Source organism: Macaca fascicularis, chromosome 5, assembly GCF_037993035.2.
Source record: "Macaca fascicularis isolate 582-1 chromosome 5, T2T-MFA8v1.1".
Lineage (NCBI taxonomy): Eukaryota > Metazoa > Chordata > Mammalia > Primates > Cercopithecidae > Macaca > Macaca fascicularis.
Window position 1 is genome coordinate 108,869,138 of NC_088379.1, and position 13,652 is coordinate 108,882,789.

Sequence of the window (13,652 nt, forward strand, 5' to 3'; positions counted from 1 at the left end):
ATTATGAATAAATAGAAAACCTGAACAGGCCAGTAATGAGAAAGGAGACTTGAATCAGTAATAAAAAGTCTCCTATCAAAGAAAGGCCCTGGACCTGATCGCATCACTGCTGAATTCTACCAATAGTTACAGAAGAACTAATACCAATTCTTCTCAAAGTATTTCAAAAAATTGAAGAGGAAGGAATTTTTCCTAACTTATTCTATGAGGCCAGCATTACACTGATACCAGAAATAGACAAAAAAGGAAAACTACAGGCCAATATCACTGAAGAACAAATGGAAAAACCGTGAACAAAATACTACAAAACTGAATTTAACAGCACATTTAAAAGATAATTCACCATGATAAAGTGGGATTTATCCCAGGAATACAAGAATGGTTCAACATAAACAAATCAACAAACATGACATACCACATTAACAAAACAATGAAAAAAAGTCATACAATCACTTCAACAGATGCAGAAAAATCATGACAGAGTTCAATACCTCTTCATGATAAAAACTCTTAATTAGGTATAGAAGGCCACATACAATGAACCCACTGCTAATGTAATACCAAATGGGGAAAAGCTGAAAGCCTTTTACTCTAAGATCAGGAACAGGATAAGGATGTTCCCTTTTGCCACTTTTATTCAACATAGTACTGGAAGTTCTAGCTAGAGCTATTCAGCAAAAGAGAAAAATAAAACATAATAGGAAAGGAGGAAGTTAAATTGTCTCTATTTGTAGATGATATGATCCTATATACAGAAAACCCTAAGGAATCCATCCAAAACTGTTACAACTAATAAAAAACTCAGTAAAGTTGCAGGATACAAAATCAGCATAAAAAAACAGTAGTATCACTATATGTTAATAGCAAACTATCTAAAAATGACACAAAGAAAAAAATCTCATTTATTACCAAAAAAAATACCTAGAAATAAATCTAACCAAGGAGGTGTCAGAAAATGAAATGAATTTGAGGTGTCTCTCAAATGAGAACTATAAATCATTAATGAAAGAAATTGAAGAAGACACAAATGGAAAGATATGCATGTTCATGGACTGGAAGAATATTGTTACGATGTCCATATTGTCCAAAGTGATCCACAGATGTAATGCGATATCTATCAAAATACCAAGGACATTCTTCGCAAAAGTAGATTAAAAACAATCCTCACATTCGTATGGAACCCCAAAAGACCCTGTATAGCCAAAGCAATCTTGAGCAAAAAGAGCAAATCTGGAGACATCATACCATCTGCCTCCAAAATATATTACAAAAGTATAGTAACCAAAATAACATGCTACTGGCATAGAAACAGACAACAGGCCAATAGAACAGAGAACCCAGAAATAAATCCACGCATATACAGCCAACTGATTTTTGACAAAAGTACCAAGAACATATGTTGGGGAAAGGATAGTCTTTCTTCAATAGTGGTGCTGGGAAAACTGAATGAATATCTATATGTTGAAGAAAGAAACTAGATCTCCTGTCTCTCATGATATATAAGAATCAATTCAGAATGAGTTAAGGATGTAAATATTAAGACTTGAAACTACGAAACTACTAGAAAACAAGATAGGGGAAATGCTTCAGAACATTGGTCAGGACAAGGAATTTTTGGATAAGACCTCAAAAGCACAACCAAAAAGACCAAAAATAAATAAATGGAATTACAACTAAAGTAAAAGGAAATCATCAATAAAGAGACAACCTACAGAATGGCAGAAATATTTGCAAACTATACATCTGACATATGGTTAATATCCAAAATATATAAGAAACTCAAACAACTCAATAGCAAAAAAACCCCCAAACAACCCAATTAAAATATAGGCAAAAGACCTGAACAGACATTTCTCTAAAGAAGACATACACATAGCCAACAGACAGATGAAAAAAAAGTTCAGTATTACTAATAATCAAGGATATGCAAATCAAAACCACAGTGAGGTACTGCCTCATCCCAATCAGAATGGCTTACCAAGAAGGCAGAAAAGAACTTCTTGGCAAGGATGTGGACAAAAGGGAATCCTTTTTACACTGTTGGTGGAAATATAAAGAAAAGAGTATGAGGGTTCCTCAACAAAGCAAAAATAGAACTACCATAAGATCCAGCAGTCCTACCACTGGGTATATACCCAAAGGAAATTAAATGAGTATGTCCAAGAAATATCTGCATTCCCATATTTACTGCAGCACCTTCCACAACAGCCAAGATATGGAACCAACCTAAAAGTCTACCAACAGAGGAACGGATAAAGAAAATTTGGTATAAAGTCACAATAGAATATTCTTCAGCTATTAAAAAAAAAAAAAAAGAAAGAAAGAAATCCTAGCATCCCACCATTTGGAACAACATGGATGAACCCAAAGGACATTATAAACCAGGCACAGAAAGACAAATACTGCATGATTTCATATGCAGAATCTTAAAAAGCTGATCTCTTAGAAGTAGAAAGCATAATGGTGGTTATCAGAGGCTGGGGTGTTTAGCAGAGAGAAGGAAATGGGGAAATCTTGGTCAGATGACATAACGACAGATAGCAGGAATAAACTTCAACAGCTCTATTGTACAGCAAGGTGACTATAGTTAAAGACAAGGTATTGTACTCTTAAAAAACATAAAATTTGTGGATATTATGTGCTATCACCACAAAAACAATTTAACTATGTGAGGTAGTACATTTGATAGCTAAATTTAACCATTCCACAATGTATATATACTTCAAAACATCATACATCATGTTGTATACAATAAACACATAAAATGTTATCTGTACATTTAAAAAAATATAAAAAAGCTTACATTATAGAAAAAAGAGAATACTACTTTTGAAAGTAGGCTTTTAGTTTAGTTTTACATTTCTGTCTCTCTTACCTCTTGATCTTTTTTAGTTTTTCTTTCTAGAGCCTCAAATTCATCCAAATCATTCTTTTCTTTTAATTTCAATTCCATTTCTTCTTTTTCTGTTCGTAGTTGTTCATAGTCTAATACCAGGTTATCATAGTCAGCACGAAGTGAGTTCAACTCACTTTCTATATTCTCCTATTATAAACAAGAACAGATTTTCCAATCAGAAAATTCATATATTTTTTGTTTCCTTAACAAAATTTGGATTATTTAAATAACTAATTTAACTTTGATTTGATATCTTTCTAAAGGTCTACATTTTGGCAAACTAGCTAAGTTAGAATAGATTATTTTGAAAGAAGGAGAATTTTAAAAATATATCAATAAATTGTATGTTTGCCTGTGCCTGACAGGAAATTTTGATCGTAAATCCTCAAGCTCCTCAGTAATAAAACTGATAATTTAATTCCCCAATCTAACTAAATCCTATTTTATGTCTCTGATGCTTCTGAATTCAAGAACGGAAACAGAGATATTATTTATTGACTTCTAAAGCTAATGATAACTGTTTTACTATACTTAAAGAGGCCTATTTCTATTTTCTATATTATTATAAGAAAAGAGATAAACCATGAGTTAAAAAGATACTTTTCTACACCAGAGATTGTAAAAAAAAACCCAAGAAACTTCTAATGTATGTCTTAGGAACACAAAAACACTTTGTCAATAATACTTCATAGGAATTAACTAACAATAATAAGGAGCACTGCAATTATATTCTAAAATTCAAATGAAAATTTCTTTACTACTTTATACAACTATACATCTTTAAACACAAGCAATATACAAAGTAAACAAGGAATCTAAACTTACTGATGTATTCACCAAAATTACCTCTCCCTGATGTATTATTCTAAACAGTATAAATGCCTGACAATTGACACTTTTAAAATCAGTCTTGTCACCCTCATGAAGTTTACCAAGGCAAAACAGAAACTTGACAAACATCATGAATACTAAGATCTGCTAGTAAAGAGGTAGAAGCAAAGGTTTAGCTGCTAGCACATGTCTGCCTTATGAAATTTTTAGTCTTCCTCTAGGTGCCTGATGGTTATGAAGTAGAAATGTAAAGAGAGAAGCCTTCATTAGAGCCAAAATCATTACTGAAATTAAATGAGAACAAGTAACAACAATATCTAATAACAAAAGAATTTTAAAAAGAGTAAAAGCATTATATGCTGTAAAATACATTAAGTTACCTGATTTAGTAGCTTTGTTGCTGGATTCCATTCTATCTCATTTAATGTATCAAGAGTGTTACTGAAAACATCAGACTCTGAACAGACAGCTATAATTAGAGAAAAAAAAATTGTCCATAAACATGTTTACCAAATTTCCTAAGTCAAATTAAAGATTACTAAAAAAATTCTTATCAGAGATACTAAGAACTTCAAATTAACTAATATGTTCTCAGAGTATGAATACCAAAAGTACATTAATAGATACGGTGATTTATATTATTGTATGAATTAAGATGACCACTGGTTGGAATTAGTGACACAATTCAGGATCCTTAATGAAATACAGGTTAAAAGGACAAATTCTGAATTTGAGATTTGATCATTGTAAGTAGATTTTAAATGCCCCCCCAACAGACTGTACTATTGAAGAAATAATTTTGAAACAGATTCCTATGTCAATGCCACTCTTTTAAGATTAGCAAAGGCAGATGCCATATAACTAGTAATTTAATTGAATAATTAGAACAAAAATAAAAACACCTGTCTCACGTGTGTTTCAACTAGTGCATCATTCTTAAGAGAATCAGAGTAAAGAACTTATGATTACTTTATATTTATTTATTTATTTTTGAGACAATTTCACTCTTGTCGCCCAGGCTGGAGTGCAATGGATCTTGGCTCACTGCAAGCTCCGCCTCCCAGTTTCAAGTGATTCTCCTGCCTCAGCCTCCCAAGTAGCTGGGATTACAGGTGCCTGCAACCACACACAGCTAATTTTTTTGTATTTTTATAATTACTTATTTTAAATAATAATCTCTATTGTAATCACATGTGAAATACACAGTATTTAAACATGTTTATCACATTAACTGAGCTATAAACATAGTTTCCCTTTATAAGGATGCTTTTATAATCAAACATAGTTCCACTTGAAAAAAGCACTCACATTCATCAATTTCTCCTAATACATTTATAGACAGCTTGTGGGTTTTTGTTGTTATATTTGTTGGCATATTAAATTGATCTACATAGTTTGAGTTCTTCATTTTGTTAATTTTGCCAAGACACCAAGTAACTCTTCGTTTTCTTTTAGCCTAGGAAGAAATTAAAATTATGTCATATAGATTTGTATTCAAACATAATAAAACAAGGGAACTAGTTTCTATTTTTGAAAACCATTGACTTGGTAGAATTCTTATTAAGCCTAGTTTAAATTTTTACTAGTCTAAGGATATTGCTTTAAAAAAAAAAATCAAACTCTTGACTCTTCACTTCACGCTAACTACAGTTTTCTTTATTTCCTACTTTGTCCTCATGATTTATCCACTCCTTCCTCAGCACTTCAGGGACCCATCTCCTGGTTCTTTCCTTACCCAGCTGCTATACTTACTACTCACTCTGGTTTCTCTTCCTGTGCCTGCCTCTTAAGTAGTTTTTCCAGGTTTCACAGTCACCATTCTTCTCGTCTCTTTACTCAGTGCAAGTATCATCTCATCTTATTTGACTCTCTCAGCAACCCTAGGGTTGTAATCACATCTGAAATACACAACCCTAAGGTTGTTGAGAGTCAAATAAGATGAGATGATACTTGTATCGAGTATCAACCTTACTACATCTTTTTAACAGATGAGCTGGGTGCCCAACAAGTTTGGAGAAGTTGTGTGATGTTGTATAGCCAATTGGTGGCTGAGCCCATGTCTATTACTTCAGAGCCTTTCCATGCAACCATTCCATCACATTGCCTCTTAAGATTACTTGTTGTCCCCAGAATATACTGCATACTGTCATGCCTGAGTGCTGTTCTGCTTGACATGGCCAGCCCTTTCCACGTCCTGCTCTGCAAAAGCCCCATCATATATAAATCCTCCAATAACCTTCAGTTTAATGCTAGTTGCTACCAAAGTCACACCTGGACCTTATCATTATCTGAACGTCATAAACCTAGACCTCTTGCTCTTATCACTGTTGTTATCCTTCCAAATCATTAATTTAGTTAATCCCACTATAGCTATTTAGCTTATCAGGGGCTATTTAGCTCTGTTCCCTTGTTGCGTGACTTTTTTTTTTTTTTTTTTTTTGCCATCTCTCTCTTGGTTCTCACCCTATCATCTTAGATTCCATAGATCACTGTAATCATGTTTGAAATTTGAGGTTAACGTTCTCAAATTATTTGACCCATTCTCTGTCCCTTACATGTACCCCACATGGCACACTCAAATGACACTGTGTTCAAAACCTTTATCAGCCTCCTGAGCACTGCCAGAGCCACACAGCCAGAAGACTGGCTGACAAGATAAACAGGATCTTTAATGCTGCTTGGCAATATTCCCTTCCCCCTTGTCAGCTTTCTTTTTCATTACCTACAAAGGCTAGCCTATTTCAAACCCTTAGTATCTCTGTAAACTTATGACTCTACCATCACCTGCCATCTCAGCAGAAAAATTAAACCTATTTCACAAAGAAAGTATAAACCTAAACTCCTAAGAGTACTACCTGCACAGAGGCCTGTCCTTTCCTCTGTGTTTGTTCCAATTCAAGAGGTGTTTCTCCTATGGTAGTCCAATTCTTTCTACTATATTCAAGATCTCATCCATCTAGGCCACCTCAATACACTACAAGATGGCTTTCACAACCCTGCTACTTAATAACTCAAATCACGTTTGCAAATAAGCTGTGTTTCCAAATGCAAATAATTTTTCGTCCATCTTTATCTTATTTAACTTCTTAGCAGAATATTACACCACTGAACACTACCTCCCTGAAATATTCTCTCCCCTTAGCTACTATATTCACTAGGTTTTATTCTTAACTCTAGAGCTAAACCTGGGCTTCTTTACAGATTCTTCTTTCTCTGCCTTACCCAATTGGACTTTTGCCTTCTGTTACTTTGCCTTCTGTTGCCTTCTCTCAATATGCAACCAGAACAAACTTTAATTTGGATCTGTAGTAGTTAATGCCCAAATTGATATTTATATCTCAAATCTTCTACCTAATATTCACACATTTGCATTTTCAACTGCCTGATATCTCAAACAAAAGAAATCCCAAATAAAACACCCACCATTTCCACTGCTCTTTATTCAGTGTTCCTTAACTTAACCAATATTGTTACCAGCTACCCAGGAGCCAGGAATTGCTTGCAAGTCATTCTGGACACCTCCTCCTCCCTTTCTCTGCCCTCAACATCCAAACAACCACAAAGTCCTGCTAAGTTTACTTTCCAAACACTTCTCCAATTTATCCAATTCACTCCAACTCCAGAGTCAGTCTTTGCAGGCCCAAGCAGTCTGACGTGCACAGCAGCTACATCTTTCCTAACTATAATTCTGATGTCACATGCAAGGCTGTTCTTTGTTGTTAGCAAAACGTCACATTCAAATCCCTCAAGGGGGTTTAAAACGCCCCTGCTACTAGAACATCTTAAGTGCAAGGAATGCATCATGTTTCTTCACAACTCCAAGCTTTTGCACATGTAGGTCTCTTTTGAAACATTCTTCTCTAGGTCCTTCATTGGGCTATTTCCTGCTCACCACTCAACCAATAGTTCTTGATTGTGTTCTGTACACCAATGTACATAATGCTTATTCATATTAATAACGTACATTAGTTGAGAATATGCGGTGTGGCAAGTGCTGTGTTGAGCTAATTCTACCTATTATCTCATTTAATCCTCACACAACACTTATGAGGTGAGTATCAAGCTCTTCCACACTGCTACTTCCACAGGAAAAAGCAGCAAAGTAATTCAAGAAATTGTCTAAGGCCAAGAGTTAGGAAATGACAGATTTAAATCCAGGCAGTCTAGCTCCAGAGATCATCCTCTTATCCATGACACCCTCACACCCCCAAAAGTCTATTCAATAAATTCCTACTCAATTAAAGACACACAAAAAAACCCCACATAAACAAAGTCAGAATTTTGTTCACTATGTTGTTTTTATTTTCTTTCAGCAGACTCTACATTGACACAATTATGTTGTTTTATATTCTACACCAATTTTCCTGAGATTAATATTTCTGTTTAAGTATAAAATAATATTTCCACATATTCTAGAAACCTGTGGCTTCCAATCACCCAGTTTCTTTAGAATTTATTAAGCAGCATATTGCAAATAAATTATTTAAATAAACTCCAAACTTGTTGAATTAGAATCTCTACAAGTGAGAATCAGAAATTGGTATTTTTAATGAATCTCTTAGGTACTGTGAAAACACAAAATCTTCTGGGTTTCTTGAAAATATTGTATCAAAGGATAGAAAGTGCATACTACATAATAAACATATAGAAATAACAATTCTATTCTCTGTACATCAAGTTTAAGCTGTCATCTTTTAATTTTACCTTTAATTCCTGTTGTGATGTGAGGGAAGAAGAGGTCACCAGCATTCGTGTTAAGTTTTCAATTTTCTCATTCTGTACTTTCTGAAGCAAATCTTTTTCTTCCAAAAGTTGGGCCAATTGGTCTTTTTCCATTGCCTGAGCTCGCGTCTCTAAAGAAACCTATAGAATGCAATATTGGATTATGTTAATAATACATGTGGTTAAGTTTTAAAACCTTAAAAGTAGCATAAAAGAATAAAATATAACATTTGTATATGAACTATAAGAATTTTAATTTCAGTGAAATAAAATTTACTCTAACTGCAGAACATCAAAATGCAGTTACCATAATCAATAATTTCTCAGACTTATAATAAAATGCACATTTCTTCTCATGTAACTATTCTATATACCATGTATAAGACAACAATGCTGTTAGAATAACTGTATTAATTGTCTAAGAAGATATGAATAGTCAGAAGTCATAAAACAAAGACTTGAAGTCCGATAGTAAAGACAGAGATGTTCTCATAAGATTACCATTTATATTTTAGCTCATTTTAAAAAAGATCACTAATGCATGATTTTTTACAAAATATGGGGACCATGATGGTTAAAACAAATGAGAAATTATGCTATATTATTAGATTGCAATCTAAGGGTTAGAAGAGGAATTCAGGATAACATGAAAATACAGAAAGTGGTTCTAAGTAACTCTGTAGTTTCTCTTTTTAACCGAATTCATATGTATTTGTGAAAAATTTTAAGAAATACTTCTACTTGGCCCATTTGATAATCTCAGATTTTGAAACAAAAAACAAAATCTAAAATAATTTCAAGAACCAAATCTTACAATTTATAGTAAATTAAACTAAAATTTTTATGAGTGGATTTCTTCTTGTTTAAAAATGATTTAAAACTTAAGTTGTAGCAACTCAGATATTCAGGAATGAATAGTCTCTGAGCATTTGGGCAGGTCTCCATTCTAAATTGATTCTTTCTATTTAATGAAATAAATGATTCATACATACCTCCTCTAATTGTTTTTTAAGATCCATTATTTCTTTTCTATACCTTTTCAGGAGAGCTTCATCAGTTGATACCTCATTAACATAAGGAGTATTCTTCATATATTTAGCAGTACTGGCAAACTGGAAAAAAAATACAAAAGTGCTAAGTGTTCAACACTTAAAAAAATTCAAATTTAATTAGTAATATTTAGCTTTCTTATATTCAAGTTTAAAAAACATTAATACTCTTTCCAGTTGGCTTAATACTTTTGAACAAAGGGAACATTCTATGTCCTTATAACAATGCTCTGTAAATTACCCTGGCTGATAGTCTTCAGGAGAATAAAAAAAGATATATTGAGAGAACTTAAAAACATCAGCTTATTGGAATCCCATTTACCCCTCAAGGTCCAGTGCTAACGCTTCCTCTACTCTGAAGTTTTGCTTCTAGCCAAAGATAACTCTCCTTCCTTTAAACTCTATACTAGTTATTAACTACTTAACTACTAAAATTATGTTGCAAGACAAGTGTTATGTGCCTTGTCACAGAATTCATTAATTCTGTTAAGCTAGGGACTCTAGTTTCTCTTTGCACCTGATAGTACCTTGATCTGGTGCTCAACATCTATTTAAAGCAATGTTTCTCAGAGTACAAGTACCATAAGTAACTTTAGGTGGGTACATGAAGGTGACCATTAGATTACATTGAATCGTTCATTGAGAAAGCTACCCTGCTGACATTTCTCATTTTTCTTGAGACATAGTTTCGCTCTTGTTGCCTAGGCTGGAGTGCAATGGCACGATCTCGGCTCACTGCAACCTCCGCCTCCTGGGTTCAAGCGATTCTCCTGCCTCAGCCTCCCCAGTAGCTGGAATTACAGGCATGTGCTACCACACCTGGCTAATTTTGTATTTTTAGTAGAGAAAGGGTTTCTCTATGTTGGTCAGGCTGGTTCCTTTCCTTTTTAAAATAGAAAATGTAGGCCTTAGGCTCAGAGCAAATGAAGGCAACAGTTAACTACCAGGAATTTCAGAATTATTTTGTTATACAGACAGACATACAATTTTTTTGTTACCTTCTATTTGTGGCAAGTAATAATAGTTTCCTATTGATAGGACTAATATTAAAGTTTCCTTTTACAATAAATTAAGTACAAAAAGTGAGTTATTTAAAAAAATATCAAGTCAATTTCAGTAAACTAGTGTTGGATGTGGCAAAAATTGTGAAGGTAAGATACAAATAATTGAAGTCTGGCAAAATTAAATTAAGAAATGCTATTTAGTAGACAACATATTGATTATAACAGGTGTGTTAATTTAAAAAACTTTGCTTAATTTTAGTAGGTAGTTTTTTCTGCTTCAAGTTGATCTTCCCCCATATTAAGTTGAGATAAAAATCAAACTCACCTGGAGAGTAGTAAGGGTTTCATCAAAAGATACTGGAGTAATTGTGCAGATAATACGTGTCTTTGCGTTTCCTCCCAAGGAATTCTGGAGAATTCGTGTTAACTTGCTATCTCGATAATTTATGAAACCACTTAGCAAGGAATAAGTTTATGGGAGAAAAAGATTGAGAATGTTTATATAACAAAGTAGTTGGTTTTTAACGCAGAACTCTTAAATCAGCCACAGTTTCAAAAATTAGTTTACAGGTTATATGAGGCAGATTAAAACTACTAACTAAAAAATATTTAAAACAGAAAGTAAATTCAATAGATTATAGTTGTATGTATAAGCTTTTGAATATATGGAAAAAATCAGTACATTTGAGTGTCATTGAAATATTGCAATGTTCAACCTAATGAAAAAGGTAAGAATTAGTAGGTAAGTACACAACGGGATAAACTTACCCAACCTGTCCATCACTAAGTTTCTTGATCACTTGTCCCAAAATAAATAAGCTTCGATTTATATTACAGCCTTCCTTGAGCCGCACACCTGAATTTATTAAACAAATACGAAAACCAAACTTGACTCCTTTTCTAGATGATAAACTTATTTATCACTAAGTTAATGAGAGAAATTGGAGGGCAGATGCTAAAGTCTATGCTCTGGTTTAGACATGAGCCCATCTTTAATATCAGTGGTAGAAGGAGCTCTTTCCCTATTGGTCCCACTTCAAGTGAATCAGAAAGGTTATTACCTGAGAAAAATAGTAAAAAGAAAAAAATGAAGAGGGAGGGAAGAATGTAGGGGAAAAAAAACCTGTTTCCTGAAAGAGCTTCTGTAGCTCTTCGGTTCAAATCAATTTTTTTTTCCAACATCTAAATATAGGCAACTATGAACTTACAACCAAATTAACCTCTAATTTCTCATTTTTAAATTGTTAATATGCTTACATGGTTCAAAAAGTTTTTTAAAAAGAAGTAAACTTTGAAAAAGCTCCCTTCCACTTTTATCCCATATTCGACCAGTTCCTATACCTCTACCAGGACACCACTGTTATTAGTTTATTCTTTAGAGATTTTTAAAAATACAAGTTCATATACATTTATTTCCTTCTTTCTTCACCGATATCAATAGTAACAGACCATACATACTATTTTGCACTTTGCTTTTTTTCACTTGGCAACATAGCTTAGAAAAATTTCCATATCGGTAAACACTGATCTTTTTCATTCTTTTTTGAAGTATAAAATTCCATTTTACGGCTGCATCAGACTTCATTCACCCACCCCATCCCCTGTTGAAGGACATGTAGGTTTTCAATCTACTGCCTATACAAAAAAAATTGCAAAAAATAACTTTGAACAGATGTTATTTCACAGGTGCATTAATTAGCTACTGCTGTAACATTACTACCTAATCAACCAGCTAACACAAGCATTTATTTTTTGTTCACAGGTCTGAGGATGGACTGGTTTGGAGGAAGTAGGCTAGGCTCAGTTGAGTGCCTCTACAATAGGCTGCAGAATGAGCTCAAGTCTGTTGAACAAACTTCTAATAATCCTTGGATCAGCAGCTCTTCTAATGGCAAGAGTGCAGGTGCAAGCTAAACCATTTAAGCCTTATGAACTATTCACTTTTATCTTTGCCCAGTTTTTTGTTGCTTTTAAATTTTTAAGGCATCCGGACTTTGTATCAGTTACAAAAGGGTTTGCCCACTGTAAGTTGACTTCCAATACTTTTTATAGTTTTTTTTAATATTGAAATTTTTGAGCCACTTATAACGCATTCCTTGGTATATGATATATGGATAATTTTTTTTCCCCAAATGGCCATCAGTTAATGAATAATCTATCTTTTCTTCACATATTTGAAGGACCATTTTTATTGTATTCTAACTTCTGTATGTATTCAGGACTCTTGATGGATTTTCTATTCTATTCCACTGGGCTGACAATTCACATAGTTTTATTACCATGGCATTATAATGTGTTTTACTATCTTATAGTAAGATAGTAAAATCTTAAATTCCACTTTCTGCTTTTTGGAATTTTTCCGGCTACTCTTGTCTGTTATGTTTCCATACAAATTTTAAAATCATCTTACCTAGTTTAAACATGAAAATGTACTCTTGATATTTTTATTAGGATTGTGTTAAATCTAGAAATTAACCCAGAGGCCTGATATCCTTGTGATTTTGAATCTTCTACATCTAAGTATGCTTTTCCATTTTTTCAAGTATTTGTTTGTGTCCTTCAAGTCTGATTTACAAGTTTTCTTAGGCCGGGTGTGGTGGCTCACCCCTGTAATCCCAGAACTTTGGGAGGCCGAGGTGGCGGATCACTCGAGGCCAAGAGTTCGAGATCAGCCCAGCCAACATGGCGAAACTCTGTCTCTACTAAAAATACAAAAATTAGCTGGGCGTGGTGATGCATGTCTGTAATCCCAGCTACTTGGGTGGCTGAGGCACGAGAACTGCTTGAGCCCAGGAGGTAGAGGTTGCATTGAGCTGAGATCGTGCCACCGCAGTCCAGCCTGGGAGACACAGTGAGAGTCTGCCTCAAAAAAATTAAAAAAACAAAAACAAAAACAAAACGTTTTCTTTATATCAGTCTTGTACAAATCTTTGTTGAGTGTCTTCCTAGGTATCACATCTTTTAGGTTATTATAAATAACCTACTAAAATATTTTACTAAATATTTTAACTGGTTTTTGTTTATTAATATTTTAACTTTCTAAAATTAGTATCTGTATATTAATTGTATACCCCACTATCTTTCTTAATTTCCTTATTTTGAAAGTTTAAATGGCTTTTATGGAATTCTCATGGGCTTTCCTGCTGTACA

At 33.6% G+C, this 13,652-nt stretch overlaps 1 protein-coding gene across 10 annotated transcripts in view; it reads right to left on the reverse strand.

Moving 5' to 3' along the window:
* Positions 1-13,652, reverse strand: part of CENPE (centromere protein E) — an 87,799-nt gene that overhangs the window by 65,860 nt on the left and 8,287 nt on the right. For all 10 annotated transcript variants that reach the window (XM_074040968.1, XM_065545292.2, XM_074040967.1 and 7 more), the window contains 7 exons: positions 11,271-11,358; positions 10,828-10,957; positions 9,442-9,561; positions 8,432-8,590; positions 5,036-5,183; positions 4,108-4,196; positions 2,876-3,043 (listed from right to left, as the gene is read on the reverse strand). In XM_074040968.1, coding sequence (XP_073897069.1) covers positions 2,876-3,043; positions 4,108-4,196; positions 5,036-5,183; positions 8,432-8,590; positions 9,442-9,561; positions 10,828-10,957; positions 11,271-11,358 — 902 coding nt within the window. The remainder of the gene's footprint in view (positions 1-2,875; positions 3,044-4,107; positions 4,197-5,035; positions 5,184-8,431; positions 8,591-9,441; positions 9,562-10,827; positions 10,958-11,270; positions 11,359-13,652) is intronic.